Below are 25,364 nucleotides of genomic sequence, written 5' to 3'. Positions count from 1 at the left end.
GGTTTTTGTTGACTTTTTTTTAAGAAAGGCCTGTGATTATATTTAGGGGGTGTTTGGCGCAAGGAATTAAATGGTATAAAGTGGGATGGAATTGTTTTTTTCCTGATAAATGCACTTATCGGTGGATTGTCTCTTAATGCCATGGGAATGAGCCTATTCACTTTGGTGTTTTGATCATGTGGGATGTATGGCTTAAATACATGTTTTGATTCATGTAGTGTTTGGTAGTACATGGAAAACAACCAAGAATCTCGAAAACCATATTTGAAAACCACATTGGAAAGTAAGGTTGGGGCCACCTTGATGTTCATGAGGAATCCACCCCCGTCCATCCATTTTGTGAGATCATTTATGACATGCTACCAAAATTCAAGCGGATACAAAACTCAAGTAGGCCATACAAGAGGAAATAGTGGGGAAAAAATTTCCTACCGTTGAAACCTTCACGAGCTCCACCTTGATGTTTATATGTCATCCCAACCATTTATAAGGTCATTCCTGCCGGGATGAACTGACAACATGGAAAGCATTAGCGTGATACAAAACTCTTGTGGCCATATGAATGTTTCAATAGTGGTCACTCAGCTCTCCCTGTTTTCTCGTGTGGCCCACTTGAGTTTTAAATCTACTTCATTTTTTGTTGCATGACTTATAATGATCCTGTAAAACAGATGACGGAGTGAATTCCTCACAAATATCAAGGTAGGCCCCACCTCCTTTCCCAACATAAGAACTTCCTCTTAAAAGCTTTTAGGAGGAAATCCCATGGATTCTGAAAATCCCAGTTGAGCGGAAAGGATTGCGGAGAGCCCTCCCTATTCCATGCGCAGGACCGGAAACTTATGATGAAAAAGAAGGAATGATTTTTCTTACCACAGGATTTGAAGTCTCATCCCACTTAATACCGGCTAATCCCTCGCGCCAAACAGGCCCTTAGCTTATTTGAATTAAGATAAATGTATGATGTTAAAATCATATTCATCAACATTGTCTCTTAGTCAGCTTGCTTACTGTACAGGTATATATTCTCCCTTGGAAGGACAAGGTACAAACCGACTGCAACTGGAAGATTGCAAAAGATAAAGATCAATCGTGTCAAACATCCCAATGGATGGGAGTTAATTGAGCCTACTCTTCGTGAGCTGAAGCAAATATGAGAGAAGGTCAGTCGGTTTTGACAGTTTGGGGTTGGCTAATCCAACACAGGTGTATAACCCAGCCATTCACATGCTGCTGCAACTACCAATGTGGAATGTTTGTGCCATATCTGAGCCGTCTGCCTAAGAGTCAGGCTGGTTGACTTCAATGTGGCCCACCATATGAAAGAAATGGATGGGAAAAATATACATGGCAGGGCTGCCTGATGGGTGGTTTGGATGTTATACAGGTGTGTGCCCACGTTGGCGCTTGTGCAGTGGAATGAGTGGAATTAGCAAATTTTTAATGGCTCTATGGATTTGCCTCTCTTGATTGGTGAGTCTGCTGAAAAAGTTCTGAAAAAGTTCTCACCAGAAATGCTCTCTCTCTCTCTCTACACACACACACACACATCATCCCAAATATTTCATTTGTCATTTAGGATCAGGACTCTTTGCTCCACTAAATACAACATTTTCACTGACTTTTTCTAATATCACAGGTATTTAGGAGAGAAAATAAAAGACATTTTCAAATACAATTTTGGAAACATTTAACAAAGAAAATTAGTGGTTGACAGGCACTGTTTCTTGAGAAGCTTACAATTTTAACAGCTAAAACAACTAGCCATAACAGCACATAACTTCAGTTGAAATCAATGCAACTTAATATTTGATAGCATTCCAATCCTACCTAGCTGATGTTTAAAAAATAAAAATAAAAGAAGAAAGAAGCTCAACTGGAAGACATCAAGAACCAGTTTGGACGCACCCTCAGAAAGTGCATTTAAGGTCTAAATCCCATTTTGATCCAATATGGCACTTGATGATGTGCATTTGGATGTCTATTTATGAACCCGTCTTGCCTTCCGCTAGACAAAGTAGGCATTAACTTCAACCAAGAAGGCTCAACCAAAAATAAAAATAAAAAAAGCAACCTTAGACCCCCCTTTTCAGAAACTACCCGTTGAGGATGTGTCCAAAGGGGCCCCAATATTCATGTACCTTTACTATAACTGAACAGTGTGTCAACTTGAAGGAAATACACAATCCCGGAAGGTATCCCTGAGAGTGTCCTCATCCAGATTTCGCCCTGCAAAGGATTGAAAAAAAAGAATCAGAGATGCTTTTCATAATTCTCTGAAAGGAATGAACACGAAGCTAATGAAAAAAAAAAAAAATTTGGAAGATCAAGAGAGTCCAAGTCTCGAGCTTTTCCTATGAAAACTATCTTGTTCATTCGATTCTCCTGCTGCCATCTGCGAGCTGGAACAACCTCATATATCTCCCTCACAGCCTGATAAATAATAGAGATATTAAAAGCTCAAGACTATTTGATTGTCAAAAACTAATGACTGAACAAAGGACTAGCTTTATTAAGTGCCAAACGAGCTTTGATAAGCGCACACGTGTGCAATAAAGCATGTGTACATGCTACAGATGTGCCAGCAAGGCGCATAGGTGCGGGATCTAATCCATCCATCAGGTTGGTCCAAACTTCTACATGTTTTCCCAAAAAAAATAAAAATCTGGTCCATTTGGCAAGTGAGCCCCAATATTGGAAACTGGTGGATGGGTTAGTAAACTTCAGCCAAGTTTTTCAGAGCCGTACAATTTTTTTGCAAACTGTGGCCCACCTGACCAGTGGATCAACCTGATTCTTGGGTAAGGGCATCAATAGTGGTGCTGTTCTGATGGATGGATTGGATCTTGGACCTATCATCCCATGCTGCCACATCCGTGGCATATAGATGAACTTTGTTGTACACGCATGTGGGCTTAGGCACTTAGCAAGTCTCTTGTCAAATAACTGCAAAAGCTGGTTGACACATGAGACACAAAAAGCTAACCAAGATTTCCAGGCCTTTTTTGTGAAATTGTTGAGAAAAACATTTGATGAGGGGAAGGGCCATATTGTTAATTGCACAAGAGATGAATGTAACATACAAATTATGGACAGAGCGGCCAATGTTTATGCTTTGTAATGATAGAATCATCCAACAAATATATAAGAAAAAAAAGGCAGACATTCCAAACAGTACTGAGCATAAGCAGTAGGCTTGTTCGGGATCCCTCATGCGACCACCTAGCCCATTAGCTGCCTTGAGAGGCATGCTCTTCTTACTAACTTTTTTGGTAAGTAGGCTTGTCAACGGGCAAGGCCTAGGTTGGTTTTGGCCCAGATTTTGAACTGTTCAGCCTGGGCCTGTCAGCCAAACCTATTCAGAATATTAATTTTTCTCAGACCGATTATAAAAAATAAATAAATAAATAAATAAAAATGTGATTCTTTCTTCCAAGTGATTCAGCAACTCACTAAAGGTTTCCAGCTTGAAATGATTAAAATGGTATTATAAGATGAAATTACCTGTATAGTATGGAGGTCATCCGAGTTATGGACACTCAGAACACCTTTGCAGCGATAGATGTCCATATTATATTTCTTCTCCCAAAGAATATCCTCAAGCCATAATCGGACCTGACAAAAGAATTCAAATTAACCATTTATGCAAACACATAATTACTTGAGGACAGAACACAGCTGATTTAATGAGGTATGCTATATTAAAGGGGAGAACGTTGCACAAAAATGAAATGGGAAAAAAAGCAAGAATATCATAATTATCTTAGCCTTCTCCATGGCACCGGCATTTAAAAGCTAGATTGGAAGAAGTTTTATAATCAGCTTCCTGCCAGACATCAACCTTCCTCTTTTACACTGGCCCTCGGAAACCAACCAAGGCAGAGGCTCACATTGCCAACATTCGCATACCAAAATGGTCCCACCCAGTACTAACCCCCAACCCAGCTATTACATGCACACCCCAAAGGGCAGGCAAACAGTGAGTCATAAGAGGGAGCTGCTAGGCGTACCGCTTGGTACAAATCCTGTCTCAATCCAAGTGTGCATATTGCAAGAAGAAGATTGGACCCAAAGATCATCGAACCATTAAATCAGTTCAATTGTTTGTCCAAACCATCAAATGGAATGGCATCACTGTCTGTATTGTGTAGCCCAACAAACCAGCCTGTACGACCCTATAGATCTGACTGTATCAAACACAACCCCACAGTCCAGATTCATAGCTCATGCATGCGATTATTTTCTTTGGATTTGGTTCTTTTTTTATAAAAATTATCTGGTTACTTGATTAATAAGCTTACCTCTATTAGTATGCTTGATTTGTAGTTTAGCAAGGCTTCTTACTTTAGTCCAAAACTCAAGTGAGAGTGGAAATTGAACACCCACCATTGAAACCTTCACGGGGCCACAAACTTTGGAATAACTTGATCCAAAACTCACGTGGGAGTGGAAATTGAACACCCACGATTGAAAATTTCATGGGGCCACAAAGTTTTGGACCAAGCTGATATTTGAGTTTTTCAATCATCCCGGTGGGAATAACCTCATGAACAGTTTGGATGGCAAACAAACATCATGGTGGGCCCAGTAAGGTTTCAACAACGGATGTTTCCATCCCCACCATTTCATGTGACATGTGGGGATAAGGAATTCTCTCTCTGCACAACTAGAATTGGTTATGCACCAAGCACAGAACAACCTTACCAAAAAAACAAAGTGTAGATCATTACTGAAGAAAACAAAGTGGATGCAAATGACTCTTAAAGACCTAAAAGGAATTCTTAATCTTTGAGCTGCGACAGTACCAACACCAGAAACTGAGTTCTTAATTCTTGCTAATCATATAATGAGTACAAGAGTGAACTGACCCAAAAAGTTAACTGCGGAAGACCACTAAAAAAAGATGGTTCCAAAAATGTAAAAGTGTAACATGAGTAAGTGAATGCCAGCAGAAGAAGATGATTATGATCAAGAAGAAGAAGAAGAGAGGAGTAATTACAGAATAAAGCAAAATTCCTGCGAATGAGTCGATTAGCTGGAGAAAAATTTAGAGAAGCTTACCATTTTCAAAACAATGAAAGGCGCCATTGATATTTTCCAATTTAAGACGAGAATAAACATGATCAGTATAATCAGTTTCAAGAAAGTGGATTTACCTTATCAAGGTCGACTTGTTCCTGCTCGCAAATGCACAAGGTTCGCACACTACTGTCATGACGACTCTGACTGGATACAAATTGGCTCTCTTTTAATAATCCCTCCAGGTGAGCTACATGCTGTACAAACAAATTGTCCTATAAGTTTGGTAAAAATACAATCTAAAACAGAAATGTGCTTGTTGATGATTGAAAATATTTCTTAACTAACCCTAGCATCATAAGCCCGGAGATCCAATATCTCACATAAATCAACTTGGCATCGGACGGAATGAATAATTTTAGCAAGGGAATTGATGTTACGAATCTCCTTCTCCAAGTCTTCTAGAACAATTGATCTCATAGATCCAGAATCCTTTGGTGAAACCAAGTCAACCTTGTTAAGAATTACCACATCCTGCAAAAGAACGAAAACCGTCAGGAGTATAGCAAACATACATCTGAAACCGAATATCCAATAAGGCGAGAACCATGTAAATTACTGGGTGCATTAAGAAAGAAAATGAGAGGGTGTATTTAATCACATGCTTCCACAGCATCGATCATTGAGACAACAATGAGACGATAATTACCGCAAATGTAATTTGAAGAAATGCTTCAGGAAATGAAGCCGCGTCATGATGCTCAACAAGCTGCAGTCGAAGGTTTTTCGCATCCACTACCTGGAGCAAACCAATAAATGATAAGATATTAATGAACAGATCCGATAAGATATGATAACAAATGTAATCAAACAACATGAGAAAGTACATCTACCACTGCCAGACCAATGAAAACTCATAAGCCCAAAACTCAAAATAAATTGCTTAGACAAGATCATAAACCCAAAACTCCAAATAAATTGCTTCAGCAAAAATCAACTAAGTAGGTGCATGCAAAGAGGGGAGAGAGAATCAGCTCCCAATTCGTCCTCTCACAACTTTATGTAAGGAGCTCTTATTGTGGGTGGATCATTTCCCCATTCAATGAACATTGAACCTAGCAAAGGCATCATTTCCCAATGATGATGTAACTGACAAGATAGTGAGAACTATTAGCTTCACATATTGTTCCTTTTGACACGTAACCAACCAGCAATCAGCATCGCCCTGTCATTTAATGGAGAGTTAGCATGTGTCACTTGTCATTGGTATATTTTCAAGATAGTTGTGTGAATGACCGTGATCATACAATGAATTGCCACATTGTAACATGCTCCCGACTCAGAACCAAGGTTGAGAAACTTACAACTCAAAATCAACTTGGTCTGCCTGTAAAATTTGACACGGATGGGTCAATGTAGCAACTCGGGTGACTCATGTTGTCCTAATTAAATTATTTTATTGATTGAAAAATATATGTGAATATATTGAAACTATGGAATTACTAATAAAATTCATGATTTATGTTCAGAATTTAAATATTCTGTTATTTAAGCTTGGTGGAAGTAAAGCTAAAATCACAAACAGCAGAGCACTCCAAAAATGCAAACACATGAGATATTTAGGAGGTTTGAAAGACCTTTCTGAACATGTCAAGAAAATTTTCTCATCATTCATTCTTCCTCGTTCGACTACCGAGCTCAAATTCCTCAACTGCCAGAGCTAGCTATTGTTGAAACCAAAGTTTAAATTTCTCTTTAGAATTTAAGTGTATTGTTATTTAAGCTTGGTGGAAGCAAAGCTTAAATCACAAATAGTAGAGCACTCCAAAAAAGTGAACACATGAGGTACTCGGGAGGTTTGCAAGACCCTTCTAAACCTGTGAAGACAAGTTTATAGTTGTTCATTCTTCCTCATTCAACTACCAAGTTCAATGTTCCTCAACTATCTGAGCTAGCTATTGCTGGCACCAGAGTTCCAAACCCCAATTGAAAAAATCGAGATATAGGTGAGAAATGAGAAGTAGAAAGAAAAACTTGTTAAAAGAAGCCTGTGTCTTAAAAATATGTCATAGTATTAAGATTTTAATAGTTAAATATCATAAATGTGATGCTGGAGCAATGGGCTAGAAGAAGAATAGAAGAATGGATTTTTGCACAACCTACACAATTCAAAGAGATTGATTTTTTAGGGTCTTCTCCCTCTGCTTGTTATCTATGATGAATGAGGAGTTGGTGAACAATCACTTTATTCATTGTTCCTTCACTAGGAAGCTTTGGAAGAGATTCTTGGAGATTTTTGGATTGTCATGGGTGATGCCGGAATCAATTGAAGGCTTTTTTTCTTTCTTGGCATGGGGTTGGCGTTGGGAAGAGGAGGAGGATGCTATAGAGGTTGTCCTTATTGGCAAGTATTTGGGCATTATGAGGAAAGGGGAATAATCAGTGCTTCCACAATTGTAGTGGGTCCGATTTGGAGGTTTTCATGAGGGCAAAATTGAATGTAATGGAGTGGGCCTCTAATATTAAAGCCCTTATCGAGAGTCTCCTTTCGTCTGTATCTTGGGTTGTCCTATAATTTTGTGGCTGTTTTGGCCTACTTTTAATAAAATCATTACCTTTCAAAAGAAAATATTCTCCAAACTCAAACTTCTTTCATTTCAATTCATCATTCATCAACTCCCATATATATGGCCTTAGAGATCTTTATATAGGCCTAAATACAAAAGATAGAGATTGAAAGAGATCTAAATCATATACTAAACATTGAGATCTAAATTTCAAATCCATAAAGGGAAATAACAACTAGTAAAAAGATTCTAAATCTTGAAAGATCTTCCCAAAGTAACCAAAATATCCTAAGTATGGGCTGTTTTACATCCAGCCCCACAGTCAAATGGGCCATCTGACAGCTATGGATGGCCCAGATGCATCAACATGTAACATAGCTTTCAGTATCTCTTTTAACCATAGTGTGTCGTAATGGCCGTTACGAGGCCGTAAAGTTAACGGCGGCAAGAGTTACACGTTACGGGGTCATAACAGCCGTAATGGCTATTACAGAAAGAAAAAGAAAAAAAAAAAACCCCCGTAATGGCCGTTACAGCCCTCATAACAGCCCATTACCCCCCCCCCCCCCCCTGCTTAAAGGCCATAACAGCCTTGTAACAGTCCATTACAAGGCCGGTACAGGATTTTTGGGTTTCTTTTTTCAATTTAAAGAGAGAGAGACCCTAATGGCCATTAAGGGGCCATAACGGCCGTTACAACCCATATTGTATAGGTAACGGTGGTGGCCATAACGGCCACCATTACCACTACAAAATACCTTGCTTTTAGGGAACAACCAATGGTTAATGAGCATTGAGGACCCTTTACCGAGCACTAAGAGCAAAACAAAATCTGACATTACTTGGCCAGGTTCCCGTTTGACTTTGATGAATCGCTAAACCATGAAAAACTCAAAAAAAAGGAGGAGGAGGAGAGAGAGAGAGAGAGAGAGAGAGAGAGAGAGAGAGAGAGAGAGAGAGAAGAAGAAGAAGAAGAACAAAGAAAGACAAAACCTCTAAGAGTCACGTCAATTTTGTAGCTCCAATGGATAAACCTTTTTTTTTTAAACTAGGGGTGGCATAAAAATAGAGTTGACTCTATGACTCCGGCAACCTTGCTCTGAACATAAAATTGGTGAGAAAAATAATTTGCTAGTTTTGGGATTTATACTCTTCATAGAATTTACCAAGAAAAAAAAAAAAAAGCGGAAACAATCATGAAGTGACACTAGTGTGTATGCACAGAGCTCTTTCTTTGCAAGACAACACAAAAGAGACCCATATCTACTAAGAGTTCAATTTCCAAACTCAGAAATTTTCTCCACCATTGAAATGACCACGACACAAACAGTCCAAGGCATCATAAATCAGTTGTCTAGTTTTCCTCGAGGCACACTAACATAGCTAGTCAACAAAGACACTCACATGACACATCTCAATCAGTCCCTATGTTAGCGGGAGCCACCCAAAAAAATAAAAAATCTCCCCTCCTGCTGTAACGAGCCCACAGTCTTCGTCCGTTTCCTAGTTGCATGATCCTTCTAACCAGTTGCCACTCCTGCTTCGAATCATGCTTTGGACGTATGCTCCCGCTCCCACTTCCTACCTATTTATACTTGGAAACATTTTGAAACAGACACTTCCCTGCTCCCGCTTCAGCACCCAAATTTGTTGCCGCTTTGTTTCATGCTTTGTGCAATTATAGTCCATTTACCAGGTTGTGACAAAATGATCCTAGAACCCACAATGTGATGGATGAACAATACACCAGGCCTCTAGCCATTAAGGCATACCATATGAAACCTCATCTACGCATTCCCAGAAAGGCTTACAAGATAATAGTCTTCTGCATCAAACATCCTCAACCAGCAGCAACAAAATGTGCCTAGGGATGAGAGTAGTCAATAGTCAATACTTAATGGTACATTTGAGCGTTCACAGTCCCCTAGGCTAACAGTTACTGGAACTGCCAAACTATTGTTGTGATAAAGAGTAGGACATTCCAGTTCTCATCTCACTTGAGATTTGGAGTGAATGGGCAGGAAAATGCATCCCACTGAATGAGACTTTAGTTTTCCAAACCAGTCGAAACAATTCAGTATACTTGGGAAGCCTCACCATCCACAATCTGAGGGTAGCCAAATGCTACCTCCTTAATCATTGAGGCAAACTAACTTCTCTGTTGTCAAGTATGACAAAGATTGATATAAACGCTTACGAAAAACCAGACAATGCCAACACTCGTTAAGGAGATCAAAAAAGGCATCTTATATGCCTCTTTGACTTCTTGTGTTGGTTTACTGAAAATTTTAATGGCATCTTATAGTCAGATTCATTTATTATAGAAATGTAAAGAAATTGTACATGGAAGATGTGAAAGATGTCATTTCAATAATAGAAACACAAAAACAACTGTAAGCAGTTGAATGACCATTAAAAAAAAACTCACAGTAATTATAGAATCGAGCTTGACCGATGATTCAAGTTGATCATCCAACCAAAGAACAGATGCAAGAGGAGCAGGATTGGCCAATCCGGTGGTCTCTAGCAATATATGATCAAGTCTGTGGCACAACAAAATCAATAGACATTTGATGTAAGTATTAACCTCAAGTATGAAACTTTGCAGCAACCAACGTAACACTGAAACAGACACATTTAGCAGAGAGGCATCAATGGGACATATCAGACGAGGATGGTGAAAGTGAAACGACCAACCTATGGAATGTCTGTACAGTCTATATGAAAAGTTTGAAAGATGTATTATTATACAAATATTGGTTCGTAAAATCACACTCAAAATTGAAATGTACCATAACTCTCAAAAGAATATAAATATTAGCAAAATGCAGAATGTCCATGTATCTATATATGTTTAACCAAGAACATTTTCAGTTTCTTTGGCTTAAGTTATCAGTGAATCTATCCAGGACATGTGACAAACATGCACGAGGATTCAAAATGTTCATTATATGGACTTGTCATGGATGGGCCATATGCCAAAACTCACGCTGGTTGGACAATTGTAACCCTTTGGCTGTCAATTGAACTGTGGTTGACTTTTTCTTAATTATCTAGTTACATTTCTTGAAAGTCCTCGAAATGTATGGTCAGGATTGTGACCCTTCAAAAAAAAATGTATGGTCAGAACTGTTCAGTCCATGTAATTGTTGGGCCCTGGCCCATCTAAGGTGGGGCATGTTAGATGATCTGCTTGGATCTAGTACCTGATGAGCAAAAAATCCAATTAATGATAGATAACTTGCATATATGCATTTAAGATCATTTCTATCTTGATACACACTTGCAAGTATAAAGCTTTCTTCTCAATAGCAGTATCAAAATATGTCTAATAAATGCGTCCGACATGAGTGTATGAAAAGAAAATCTTTCAAAATGTACTTAGACGAGCCAGACTAAGTTCCTTGACCCAAAAGATCATAGACAAGAAACATCACCTTTCTTTCCTCTGTATCAGTTGCTCAAGTGCTTGAACCAAACTGTGCTTGACAGTACAGCAAACACACCCATTTGCCAGCTCTACCCATTCTTCAACAAGCATCCCGCCTTCTCCCTCATTAATCATCGCTCTCTCAACTCCGAGTTCCTCACCAAACTCATTCAATATCACAGCAATTTTCTTCCCATGTTGGCCGTTCAGGATGAAATTAACTAACTGAAATTCAATGTTCCATTAGGTGTGAATTGATTCATTAAACTGAAATCAATCTAATAGATATTAGAAGATCCTAAATTCATGAATTCCTTGCATTAATTTCATAAATAGTTTCTTCAGTAAAGACTTGGTCATTACTGAAAAACCAGTTTTAGAATCCCAAGTAAAAAGAAGGTGCAGATGTCCAGTTATGTAGTAGTGGTCCCCGGGCTTGAATGGTAGAGGATGGGCACACTCATTTCAGTGGGGAACCACATAACACATGGGATGGGAAGACAGATGAGTCACATCGTTTCCAACAATAGGAAGTCGAGAGACCACCTGAATCGTGGTTTAATAGACTACATTTCCTCGAAAGTTAAATGTGACATTTACTCAAATATACTCAAGTTGTACTTTCTCTAATTCAAAATTTACTCAAATGTTGAGTATTTGCTGGACTCTCTTGCATTCTCAAAGCAACTGACAAAATACGCTCCTCCCAATCTCTCGTTCTCCTCTCCATTTATTGTCTTTTCCATGACCCTTTTACCCCTGCTTTAGGCTTGCTGTCTAACACTATTAAAGAGGAAGGATCCTCAGCACTCTGCAGAATAATATTCGGGTTTTCAATTCAAACAATTGGGACCAATGGACGAATGATCTATACGATTGGACAATCCTGACCTTTTGATTTGCAGCCTACAAATAGATGGCTAATAAGAGAAATACTACAATGGTCCACATCTAACTGAAAGGACGACCAAAATCAGAGGATATGATCATTCGATTTGGGATGTATTTTCAACAGCCCATCCACAGTGGGAAGAAATAGATCAATGGTCCAGATTCGTAAATCATGGGCCGCAATTGTTAGAATTAAAATACCAGGATGAAAAGCCTCCAGTCAAGGATCCTATAACACATCACCAATAAAAGATCGATGAACCAGCTCTCTTAAGAGGTACCATTGGATGCTCAGCTGATAGGTTGTACATTACGGCCCAGGGGGGTTTCATTTTCTATGAGTAGGGCCCATTGTTCCATGATCCAAAATGTTGGTATTATGGAACCCACTTTGAGTGGTCCATGCAGAAAAATCTTCCAGATCGAGAAAATCCTAAACCTTTCAATATGTCGCCGAAAAAAAAACAATTAAGAAAGGAACTAGAGGAATGATTCCCCATCAACAAATAGAAGGCCAGATTTTCTACAACCGTGATCTTTCAGTCTGGGGTTTTTTCGTGCAAGGGCCATCAATTGCAAATCCCATCATATCAATATGTGGGATCCTTGAAGCATGGCTCCACTAGTACAAACTAAAAGCTTAAATGTATAACCTCCCAGCCTGAGTAGAATGTTCGACTAGAGAATTTGTGTCAAAAAAGAAACGCCTAAGAAAGGAAATAGAGCAATGATTCTCCATCAACAAACAGAAGGCCAAATTTTCTGCAACCAGGATCTTCCAGTCTGGGGTTTTTTCATGCATGGGCCATCAATTGCAAATCCCATCATATCAATGTGGGATCATTGAAGCATGGCTCCACTTGTAAGCTAAAAGCTTAAATGTACAACCTCTCAGCCTGAGCAGAATGTTTGACTAGAGAGTTTGTGTCATATGCCAAATAGCTTGTGTTTTCAGTTTGTGCAGATGGGGCCCATGGTGCGATCCAAACGAACACCATAATGGGCCAAATGAACTAGAACAGATGGCACGATCCAATACTATAGATGCACCAACAATCCCTTAGGTTGGAAGATCCTATCCCTGCAACCTTTGGACTTTTTGGTTGAATGTGGGATTGCTTTATTCTCTTTCTTAACTGCTGATCTGCTGGGCCAACATCAGAAGGGTTAACATTTCCCTACTTTGGAGCTATTTTGTGTATGGAATATCCATAATGGGGCCCACAATATCAGCGTCCAAACTAAATCCTTTTTGTGTGTGTTTGTGTGTGTGTGTGCAGACTAAAGGCCGCATCCATGTAAGCAATTGAGATTGTCCAAATCAAGGGGTCCCATCAAAGATTGGGCATAGCACAAAAATCACACTGGTTCGACTATCCTAATCATCAAGTTTGGGGGTGCCAAATGGACAGTAAAATTAATGTGCTTAATGGCTATATTTTATGGGCGAAATCAGACAGCTAAGATTAACTGATTCCCATAGCTACGGTCATATGCTCCATCCATAGTAGCCCACTATTTGGATGGTCCCGATTGCCATAGACATCCCTAGTCTCTTGTGTTAATTTCTTTGAGGGCCATGCCACACCATAGATGGGCCAAAAATCCAAACTAACACCCATAGATTATGATAACCATCTACATGAAGGGCCTTCATGAACTATAGATGGACAGTACCAGACAACAGCCAATGAGAATAAGTTCAATGGTAGAGAGAGAGAGAGAGAGAGAGAGGGGGGGGGGTGGGATGGGTGGGTAAAGAGGGGCAAAATTTGTCACAAGAAGTGGTAGTAAACGCCCAATTTAAAAGGAACCTTGGAAGAAGTGTGTTTCATCAATGATCTTTTAAAATACAATAGTCTAGCAAATATGAATCATTGATTATATTTTGGAATACAAAATCCAAAAAGGAGTAGATGAGTAAAATTCCCAAGTTAAATTTACACTAGTAAATTTCATTTGCTTTTCTAGAGAAATTATATGATACTCTAGCAAAAAAGGCACAATCAGACTCATGCCCATTGTTTCGAAAAACTCATGGTTTAACATTTGAAAAATCAAATCATGTGAATGACGAATTCAATATTATGTTTGAACCCCATTTCCTACATTAGTATTTCGAAAAAATCTTACAATTTGCAATATAAATTGATTTGAACACCTATTACCATTTATGATCCAATTTTCAGTTTTTAGAACATTGCTCATGCACACATATTGTTACACTTATAGAACAGTGGCATGTGTTATCGGAAAAAATGGACTGACTAAAGAGAAGAGGTCAGCTCGAACATCTTAGCGGGAACGAGGTCAGCCATCGCCGGTCACGACCAATGAGCTCCTCAATGTCCAAGGAAGAGAGGTTGGCCAAAACCACCTCGGCCTCGGCAGCTCGGCATACTACCCCCCAGGTCAGCTCAGCCTCAGCAAATCAGCTCGGCCTCGTCAGGTCAACTCGACCTCGACTTTCTTGGGGTTCGACCACTTGATCTTATCTTCACCAGAGATCATGCGAAACATCCACTGAACGCACGCCTATAATTCAGGAAATGTCTCCACCTACATAATCAACTCTCGCCCTATAAATAGAGGACCTATCTATGATGAAAGGTACGCAAAATCTCTCACTTGAAACCCCCCAACACTACTTAGACCTAGATTCGTAGCCTGACTTTGGCATCGGAGGGTCCCCTACTCTAGCCAGGGTCTCCTTTGTCTTCTTCATGTGCAAGTGTTTGAAGGTCCAACAGCTCGGCGAGGGTGAACCAAATTTTTGCATAAAAAATTTAGCGCCGTCTGTGGGAAACAACGCCAAAGTCATTCCTGCTTTACCAAAAAACCACAATGGCGAAATGAAAGAAGAAAACTCTAACTGTCATTGCTGCAAACATTCCAGCTCTTCCCGAATCATCTGCTGCGGTCATTTCAGCTCTTCCCGAATCATCTGCTGCAACCATTCCTGCTCTTCCTGAATCATCAACTGAGCAGGGTACCCAGCCCTACTAGCAGCGGGCCGACTCTACTCCCACGGCGCCCGCTCCTTGATCTCGCACCAGGGCGGTCAATTAGTCTCCTTGAAGAACCGAGTCGAAGCCCTGAATAAAATCCACCCTACGATCCCAATGTAGAGGAGGGTGTTGCCACTACATCACCTCAAGCACCGGTCAATTCGCAAAGAAACAAGCAACCTCTTGAGCTGCCAACCCAGACTCTTTCTGATGCGGACCTCAGTGGTACACCATTTAGAGTGTACCAGATGAGGAGGCGTCGCCGACAGAGTACCAGAGTAGAGGAGTTGATGTGGATAGACATTGGGTCCATCGGACCCATTTTCTAGCACGCTACGAGTGCAAGAGCGGCATGACCGCACCTTGAACATAGATCCATGGGTTGGATTTCACACCCCACCACACGAGTGTTTTGGTTTTAGGCATTTTTGTTATTTTCCTTATTTCAAAAACTTTATTGCACTTTCTTTACTTTTCGTCTTTTTTTGTTATTTTTCTTGTTTTCAGTGGCTTTAGTGCACTTTTACTTTTTCCATAACTTATATATACATTGTTAGAAACCTTATTTTCATTATTATTGAATGAATAGAAATTCTTCTCTTTTCTTTCTCTTTATTCAAGAGATTAGGGTTTCAAGATTGGCTCTTGAGTATTGAGGATTCCATGCCGATTTCAGGTTTCCCTCTTTTTAGATCTTCGAGGTGCAGGAAAAGGTAAGAATCGTCCTCCTTTTCTTTTGACGACAAAAGGATCTATAACGATGCAGGACATGGAAATTAAATATGATATATAAGATTTCAGACTTTAGATCATACTAATTTAAAAACATTCACAAAACTTCCACATCTCATATAAAATCAAGCATTTAATCAAGGGAAATCTACAGGGGTGGGTGTGGCTTCGCACCACGGTATTTAGCCCTTCGAAAAATGGAGGGTTTCGCACCTAATTAGATTTCCATAACTCAGAGAATTAGAAAAGCAGGAAAACGCAAAATTTTATTCATAATATTCAATGCCAAAAACCCTACAAGGGGTTGCTTATTTATAAGAAAAAAAAGAGAGAACACGAGGAAGAGAAGCAGGGCAAGCGGGCCTGACGCACGTGCATGGATTGTGGCCCGCACGTGTGTGGGGCCCACGAACCCAAAAGGGGTCAGCAAGTCGGCCAGGGGTGGGCCACTCACACACCAATTTTCAGATCGAACGGATGATTGGTTTGAGCACGGTGCTCGCCAAAGTTTCAGACTTTAGATCATACTAATTTAAAAACTTTCACAAAACTTCCACATCTCACATAAAATCAAGCATTTAATCAAAGGAAATCTACAGGGGTGGGTGTGGCTTCGCACCACGGTATTTAGCCCTTCGAAAAATGGAGGGTTTTGCACCTAATTAGATTTCCACAACTCAGAGAATTAGAAAAGCAGGAAAACGCAAAATTTTATTCATAATATTCAATGCCAAAAACCCTACAAGGGGTTGCTTATTTATAAGAAAAACCTATACCCCAAAAGTCGCGTATGTGAGCAGCCTATTACTTAGAGACGAAGTAACAAAAATAACGACTAATCAAAGCAATCTAAACCGTCCATGATATTCCTAATAACAATAATAAGTAAAACTTAAAGTACTAAATCATCTAGAGTAATAGGCCACGATCATGAGATCCAATGGTGGGATTCACATGACGATTGGGTCCACTCCAACGAACCAAAACAAAATCCTCTAACTAGGAGGCCCTCCTTGGACATCATCATCGATACAGATCGATGGTGGGGCCTTCCTCCTTGCGTACGTGCGTAGGAGGGGCGTGCGTGTGCATGAGATGTCCTCATCATATACTTTCTTCATTTCGAACCCTTCATTCTTCACCCTTTCGTTCCTCTTTAGATATTCCCTTTCTAATTTGAACGGAAAAGAGGAATGACTAGTCAGTAAAATTATATCCAAACTTGACTGTGGACTAACTTATGCTAGATCTGGGATATTCTCATATCCCTGGGTCATCCCTTTTTACTGTTTATGCGATTTTATGCTAAAGGGCATGATCCCGACGAAATGACATCATCTTTGTTTTGAAGTTTACCTAATCCCTTTAACTAGAAACGGTTAGTTAATTGGTGTATTTATTTGAACATTCTTTAACCTGATTATACATGCATCTAGGATTAGGTCATCACATGTCCCTACATCACACCACAAGTCAGCCCCCAACTCAGCTAAGTTGGGCTTATTCACCCTCAACTTGGGCGAGACACGACAGTCCCCAAAGCAGTAGCCGAGAACGAGGGTCCTTAGGAGGCAGAACTCAAGAAACTTCGAGGGCAAATCAACGACATCAGACAAGCCCACCCGAGTACCATCCTTAGTGGAGGCCATGTTAGGAGAAATCGAACCACCATTCACCGATGACATTATGGCGTCTCCACTTCCGCCCAGGTTCCAGATGCGGCAGATGACCCCCTATTCTGTAACCACAGACTCGGCCGAGCACATCAAGTCCTTCAGAGACTAGATGAAGCTTCATGGCGCCTCGACACCCGTTATGTGCCAAGCATTCTCCCTGACTTTATCAGGAGCTGCTCGACAGTGGTTCAGGCAGCTGAAGCCGAAGTCCATCAGATCCTTCTCGCAGCTTAGCAAAGCCTTCCTCACACAATTCATCGATGGGAGAAACAGAAGAAGCCATCAACTCATCTTCTCACGATCAAGTAAAGGGAAGACGAACTGTTAAGAGACTACCTCATCCGTTTCAACGCCGAAGCTTTCCAGGTCGACGATTATTCCGACTAGATAGCTTTGACCGTCATGGTGGTCAGCCTCAAGTAAGGAAAGTTTCTCTTATCTATTGGTAATAACCCCCCGACTACCATCACCGACCTACTTAATCGAGCTCAAAAATATTCCAATGTTGAGGAGCTCTTTAGTTCACAAAAAGCTGCTCGAAGAGGAAACAACTCGGTTGAGGATAGGAAGCGAAGGGAAGAAGGGGAGCACTCTTTCGTTAACACCAAAAGAAAGAAAGAAGACAACCAAGACCAAGGCCAACATACCAATTGACATCTAGAAAGTCACTTCCATCGGTACACTCCCTTGAACACTAAGCCGAAGTAAATGTTGAAAGAAGCCGAGCTGAGTAAGGAAACCTGACGACCGAGCTGAATAACCAAGTTCGGTAATAAGGCCCATTGGCTCATTGGCCAACTCCAACCTCGACATCAAATACTGAGGGACATATCAACTAGAAGACATGGGAAGCTCTTACCCCACCCATGGGATGCTGAACGCTTGAAGATCTACAACTCCCGGGGACTCAAGAGGTCCTTCGATCAGGAGCGCGTCAACTGATTGACCTACTCGACAAGGGTGACCTCCCTTTCTAAAAGGAAAAAAGGTGCTCACGATACTACCGCCGTGCTTTCTGCTATTTGACGATTTCTATAATAAAAGAACTTCCTCAGGTCAGGGGAAGAGAATTTCTTTCAAAATTTCAACTATTCGAGCTGAAAAATCAACTATGAGGACTTCCCTTAGTGCAAGGGAAAAATTTCTCTACCATGAATTCTACTATGGAAGAGTTTCCCCAGATAGGGAAGAAAATCTCTCTTTCTACAATCCGAGCTACACAGATTACTGAGGACTTCTCTTAGTGTAAGGGAAAAACAGTCCTCACCAGTCGTCTGACCCTTAAAGAAGAGGTCGGACCACTAATTGGTAATGTCACTTGGATTGTAGGATCTACAATAGGGATCTCTTAGTGCAAGAGAAAATAATCCTCCTAGGTAAACTAGTCGGTCTCTCACGAAGGGGTCATTGCGGCTAACCAATCTGTCAGCGAAAAATCGATAATATCGCCGATATTATCGGTGTCGCCAAGCCGGCGATACCGAAACCCCCTAGTTTCGTATCTCTTCCAATTGTCGGCGATAAATAAAATTATCGACGACAAATAAAGTTATCGGCGATAAATTCGCTGTAGCTAACCCACCGAAAATTTCGGGAGTGTGTAAATATGAAAAAAATTAAAAAAAAAAATGAAGAAGATGAAAAATCATTCCGATCCATGTAAGAGGATATTTTCGATACCTTTAAAAGAGGATTCAAAATTTGGAGGTAGCACACCAGTCGATCGATCGTCGAAATCCGTGCGTTGTTCTTTCGTATGTAAAAAAAACTTCGATTTTTCCTTTTTTTTCTTCAAATAAATGAAAGATTTCAAAGAAGCGGCAATTTCGGCAAAGAATCTTTCATAGATGGGTGGATATTTCCTAAATTTTGGAGAGAATTTGAGAAATTTCAGGGATTTGAAGGATTCGAGGGCTTCGGAAGATTTTCCCCAAAATGGTTTCCCGCATCCGAAGCTCCCTTTCACGGGATGACCACACGTGAGACATGAAGTGCTCACTGCTCTGTGGGCCCACTATGATGTAATGTGTTTCATTTACGCCGTCCATTTATTTTGAAAGATCATTTTAGGTCATGAGCCGTTAAATGAGTCAGATCCACATTTCAGGTGGACTACATCATAGGAAACAACGGTGATTGAATGCTTACCATTAAAAACTTTTTAAGGCCCACTGTAACGGTTATTTGCCATCCAACTATTTGATTAAGTCACACAGATTTGGATGAAGGGAAAACACAAATATCAGCTTGATCGAAACTTTTGTAGCTCCCGATGAGTTTTTAATGGTGGCCATTCAATAACCACTGTTTCCTGCCATGTGGTCCACCTTAAATTTGGATCTGTCTCATTTTTTGTCTGATGCCTTAAAATGATATGCCAAAATGAATGGACAGTAAAGATACACAACTGTTGATAAGGCCCTGTGATGTTTATTTGACATACAACATGTTAAGAAGGTACACAACTGTTGATAAGACCACGTGATATTTATTTGACATCCAAAACGTGTTGATAAGGTATACAACTATGGATAAGGTCACGTGATCCTTGGGCCCATCACAATGTTTCTGTGATGTTTATTTGACATCCAACGTGTTGATAAGGTCACGTGACCGTAGATGAAGGGAAAAAAATAAATCTCAGCTTGATTCAAATTTTTTGTAGCCCATTAACGGACAATCGCCACTTTTTCATCTGCAAGTAGGGTCTAACTGAGAATTGGATCTACTTCATTTTTTGCGGTCATGCCCTAAAATAATCTTAAAAATTGGATGGACAACATGGATATAGAAGACATACATCAAGGTAGTCCCCACACTAAGGGTTACACCGTCTCATGTGAGTTTGCACCTAATCTTCATTAGAGTGTGTGACTTGGGTGTGACCCCAGAACCAGTGGCGTGGGTGCCTATAGGGCCCACTTGTTAAGGCGTGATTTAAAAAAATTAAGAAGATATAAATTACAGGTCTTCCACACTACAGGAAATAGTGGTTGAATGCCTACCATTAAAATTTTCCTAAGGTCCACAGTAATATTTTTTGACCATCTAAGCTATTGATAAGGTCAAACAGACCTGAATGAAAAGAAAAAAACACACACACACACACACACACACACACACACACACACACACACACACAAATATCAGCTCGATCCAAAACTTATGTGGCCCACAAAAGGTTTTTAATGTCATTAACCAATGTTTCCTATGGCATGGTCCACACAAAATTTGTATCTACTTTATTTTTTAGTCCACACCCTAAAATAAGCCGGCAAAATAGATGAACGTCGTGGATATACAATGCATACATTGAGGTGGGTCCTACGATCAAGATTTAGACGATGACTACAAGCCACCTCATCACTCCATGTAGGGATGAGGGATGGCAAAAAAGGTATGCTTTGTTAGTTCATTTAATTTTACATATCTTAATTATTGTACTATAGTTGCATTTGTATTATATAAATTTATTTTGGTTACTATTTGAGTGATTTTTGTAACAACGCATGCCTTTTAGCCCCCATTAAATGGAACTTATAATTTAATGCATTCTTTTTGCAATTTTTTCATTCTTGAATATGTAAATATGTGTATTTAGGCATGTCCTGAAGTTTCACTGAAAAATTCCACCATTTTCTCTATGTTTCCCCCATTTTCCCTGCATCTACAATGAGGATCTCTTAGTGCAAGGGAAAATAATCCTCCTAAGTAAACTACTCGGCCCCTCATGAACGGGTCATTGCAGCTAACCCATCTGTTTGACAAAAGCAAAAATTTCCCTAATAAAAGGAAGAGCTCACCCCAATGCTCCTACTCAGCTAAAATGTCCCACCTCAATAAAACCAACTTACTTTTCCAAGCCCGCTACACGAGCTCGAAAGTAGAGAGGCTTACAGTTATGGGTAAAAATGGACCAACTAAAGAGAAGAGGTTAGCTCAGACATCTCAATGAGACATGAGGTCGGCCAACGCCAGTCACAACCAATGAGCTCCTCAATGGCCAAGGAAGAGAGGTTGGCCAAAACCACCTCAACTTCGGCAACTCAGCATACCCCCTAAGTCAGCTCGGCCTCGACTTTCTCAGGGTTCGACCACTTGATCTTATCTTCACCAGAGATCGTGCGAAACGTCCACTGAACGCACACCTATAATTTAGGAAATGTCTCCACCCACGTAATCAACTCTTGCCCTATAAATAGAGGACCTATCTACAGTGAAAGGTACGCAAAATCTCTCACCCGAAACCCCTCAACACTACTTAGACCTAAATTCCTAGCCTGACTTTGGCATTGAAGGGTCCCCTCCCTGCTCTCATTTGTCTTCTTCCTGTGCAGGTGTTTGAAGGTCTAGCAGCTCGGCGAGGGTGAACCAGATTTTTGCATCAACAACATGTATACACATCAATTCAAATGTCCAACTCATGGGTTTTTCCAGTGGCACACAACGAACATCAAAATGATTAGGTGATTCTATACATCCAAGGGAAGTCCATCAAACAGAATCTTAGAAAGAAAATGTCCAGCAGTCCAAATCTAGTGGGTAAATACCCATTGGTTGGGCAGTTAGAATTTTGGTGCGACATTGATGGGTGGTTGGACCACATTACATGTAGGTGGGTCCCACCTTCTAGTAGTTCTAAGTCAAAGATTCATCTAGTAAGCTCCACCCTAGTTGGGTGATTTATGCATCCAGGGCCACATACATCACACAAAGGATGCAACCAATCCACACAAAATGGTTGATCAATAATTGAACCAATTCAACTTCTAGGTTTTCTTGGTCAAGGATCTGGATAAGATTCATGGTCCAATCAACATGGATCAGTTCCATGGTCCAATCGTTATGGATCAGATGTCGATAAGATTAGATTGAGGGTCCACTGGATCAATTAAATGTTTTACAAGTCCACAGGGATTGTCATTTAATTAGTTAGTTGAATTAGAGTTAGTTTATGACTTGTGGAACAAGTTTTCCTTAGAATTTTCGTCACTTATTTTGCAGGTTATCTTTTAGGTCTTAAACAATATCCAAAAAACACTTCGAACAAACCCAAGATTACACGATCCCAACATTGTTTTGAGTCATGACCGATTTTCGGAAGGCTGATGTGTATGCAAAATCCACTCAAATCATTAGATGCGTAATCCGAGTTTAGGCCCATAGCCAAAAAAAAAAATCAAGTTGATTTGTGATTCAGGTAGGCTACAAAAAAAAATAAAAATTAAAAAACAATTGGGAAAGAGACATCCACCCTTATTTTTACAAGGCCCACCATGATGATTATATGAAATCCACTCCAACCATTGGGTTTCACACCAAAATTTACGCTTGGGGCCTAAAAATTAGGTCCACCCAGTGGGGAAACAGTTTGGTGGGTGATCATTGCCCTGTATATTGTTTCCAAACATGTGGTACACATGAATCACAGATGGGGGTAATTTTTAGGCCCTTGGCCTAACATGAGGTGACGCACAGGCTGGCCAGAGTGGATTTTACATAAACACCATCATGGGGCCCACCCTAACAGTTGACCATTTCCCGCACACCCACCCAACCCACCATTGGAAGGTAGTGCAATGATAATTATATGGATTAATGAAGCAACTTCTTGAAAGACTTTTCTAAAAAGGTACCGGAATGTGAATTCCAAATTAATAAGGTAGTTTTTGGTAAAATTCGCTTTTTTATTTACAAATACCATGGTTTTAGGACTTGGTGGCTCAGACCGACTCATCCAGCCCACAGTCAAGTTGGGAATCGGTTGAGTCAGGGGATGACTCGGCCGAATCGAGCCTGGTCCCCCTATTTCAATACTGACCCATCATGCTGAACTGGATTGGACTCGATCGAGTCTGAGTCAACTTGGGTCCTGTTTCCAATTCCTGGCCAAAAGGTGAGTTGCAAATACCAAGGAAATGAAATCCCTATAGACAATCCCAATTTCAAATCTTTTTTTTATATATAAATACCATGGTATTAGGACTTGGGGAATCACACAGACTCATCCAGCCAAAGAGTCAAATTGGAACTCGGTTGAGTCAAGCGATAACTCAGCCTAGTCAGGCCTGGTAGCCCTATTTCCAATACCGAGCCATGGTCCTAAAACGGATCGGACGAGTCGTCGATCCATAATAAATAAACCAAAACAAGCAGCAACCTTCCAATCGTTTCTCAGCTTTCAAACACAGTTTCTAGATTCCCGAGTATAAAACTTCAGGTTGCCAAACATGGCTGAAAGAATCCGTTAACAATTGCAATCCCATTCGATAGTGCATCCAAACGCAGCTAAATAAATCAAGAAAAATCACTGATTTTAAGAGAGAGAGAGAGAGAGAGAGAGAGAGAGAGAGAGATTACAGTAGATTTTCCGGAACCGAGATAACCGGTAATGACGGTAACGCCGACCGGATCTTGGCTTGAATTAGGTTGATTTTCTAGAAATTCAGATGGACTCTGCTTGATGATGTCTTCGATTTCAACTGCAAGAGGTGGGTTCTCGTCTTCTTCTTCCATCTGATCTAGATTCTCAGGGATTTTTCAACTAGCAGAAGAGAAGGAGAGGAAGGCGGAAACAGAAATCAGTGAAAGAGGCGTGGCCGTGTGTCTCTGCGTAATCACGGGTTCTTTAATTCTGACAAGTGGGTCCCACTTAATCCAGGGCGTTGCCCTGAGGCTTACTAACCTGGATGGATAATTTCGGGAGAAATGGTTCGGATTTTGAGAATGCCGGAGACGGATGCCACGTATATTTTTAGTTTATTTTGGACCGTTAATGCTTTAAGAAAACCCTCTATTTCTACTGGAAAAGTAGATTACTTATATTTAGTATAGTCGGCTAGTAAATTGTGCCGCAGTTGCGGGCACTCCCAATGACAACTCCAGGCATCTTCAAAGCCTACTTAGGGGCATGTTGGGAACGTGAAATTAGGTAGTAATGAATTGCATCAATAAAGGTGCAGTTACAACTCATGCCATTACAACCCTAGGCTTATTTTTGGGTTATTAAATGGTTTTAAGTAAAATGATTTTATATTTATTAGAAAGTTTGTCAAATTATATTTCTAATGAACACAAGATTACATCAATTAGCTAGGATTGTTTATATCGGATCGGCAACTCACAACTTTGGTGAAATTTTTTAACCTATTATTGGATTATCAAATAGTATCCAAATGAGATTATACTGAAATTATTTAAAAATTAATTTAATTATTTTTCCAACGAGCATAAGATCACTCCAATTGAAAATGTAACGAGAGAGTTATGGCTATTTTTAGCGACCCATAGAGATTATTAGTGATTTACGGATAGTATCGATGATTCATAGTATGTATTGGCGATCCACAATGACTATCAATGACCACAGTAAATATCAGCGATCCACAGTAAAACATTAATCCATTTCAACATTCTTCCATTGCACCATTCTTCCATCACAACATTATTTCATTATAAAAATTCATCAATTATAACATTCATCTATTAACACAATCATCAATTATAGCATTCATCACTTTCATCCATTACAACATTCTTCCGTTACAAAATTTATACATTACAACATTCTTCCATTACAAAATTCATCAATTACAACATTCTTCCATTACGAAATTTCATTCATTACATTATTCTTCCACACCCCCCTCTCCATCCCTTTCACAAACTCTCACCATTCATACCAAAAAAAAAAAAGACAACTACAAAGGGAGCTATCACATCCTACTCCCTTCTACAAACTTCGATTATTGATGCCCACCAACAAAAACAAACACAACACATAAAAGAATCTACCTTTATCTGTGATAATTCTATGTCAAAGAGTGTTGCCAAAGAACTTCAAAACCTTCTTTTTTCGATTAAGAGTGTAATAAGCTTTACTGGAGCTTTGACAGAACTTTGCCGAAACTTCGCTTTGATAGAGCTTCGGCTCTTCGTGTGGTCGCCTCCCGTGGAAAAAAAAAAATGAAGAAGGAAAGAAGGAAGACGTCAAATGGCATTCCTGCGGTAAGGCCTCACCATAAGAACCCATCTGAGATCT

The 25,364-nt window shown here is 40.0% G+C and overlaps 1 protein-coding gene across 2 annotated transcripts; it reads right to left on the bottom strand.

Moving 5' to 3' along the window:
• Positions 1-1,590: 1,590 nt before the first annotated feature.
• On the bottom strand, positions 1,591-23,968 carry LOC131219304 (uncharacterized). 2 transcript variants are annotated; one of them, XM_058214367.1, is made up of 10 exons: positions 23,684-23,968; positions 11,024-11,241; positions 10,015-10,129; positions 5,729-5,818; positions 5,368-5,553; positions 5,157-5,294; positions 3,505-3,615; positions 2,357-2,433; positions 2,142-2,231; positions 1,591-1,826 (listed from the first exon to the last, which is right to left on the bottom strand). In XM_058214367.1, exons 1-9 carry the CDS (start codon positions 23,837-23,839, stop codon positions 2,165-2,167), a joined length of 1,158 nt encoding a protein of 385 aa, XP_058070350.1. In that variant the 5' UTR covers positions 23,840-23,968; the 3' UTR covers positions 1,591-1,826; positions 2,142-2,164. The 2 variants fall into 2 exon arrangements, with proteins under 2 accessions (XP_058070350.1, XP_058070351.1); XM_058214368.1 differs by lacking the exon at positions 1,591-1,826 and having other exon boundaries at positions 1,856-2,231; positions 5,157-5,276; positions 23,684-23,961.
• Between the last annotated feature and the right edge of the window lie 1,396 nt (positions 23,969-25,364).

The sequence above is a fragment of the Magnolia sinica genome, chromosome 11, assembly GCF_029962835.1.
Source record: "Magnolia sinica isolate HGM2019 chromosome 11, MsV1, whole genome shotgun sequence".
NCBI classification, from domain to species: domain Eukaryota; kingdom Viridiplantae; phylum Streptophyta; class Magnoliopsida; order Magnoliales; family Magnoliaceae; genus Magnolia; species Magnolia sinica.
This window is presented reverse-complemented; position numbering and strand designations above follow the sequence as displayed.

What these genes read in the sequence shown, in the direction of transcription:
- LOC131219304 (XM_058214367.1), bottom strand. Translation starts at nt 23,839, where the DNA reads ATGGAAGAAGAAGACGAGAACCCACCTCTTGCAGTTGAAATCGAAGAC. An exon ending in AACAAGTCGACCTTGATAAG is followed by an intron (nt 3,616 to 5,156) that starts GTAAATCCACTT and finishes TTCTTTTGTCAG; the next exon opens with GTCCGATTATGGCTTGAGGA. An exon ending in ATGAACAAGATAGTTTTCAT is followed by an intron (nt 2,232 to 2,356) that starts AGGAAAAGCTCG and finishes TCAATCCTTTGC; the next exon opens with AGGGCGAAATCTGGATGAGG.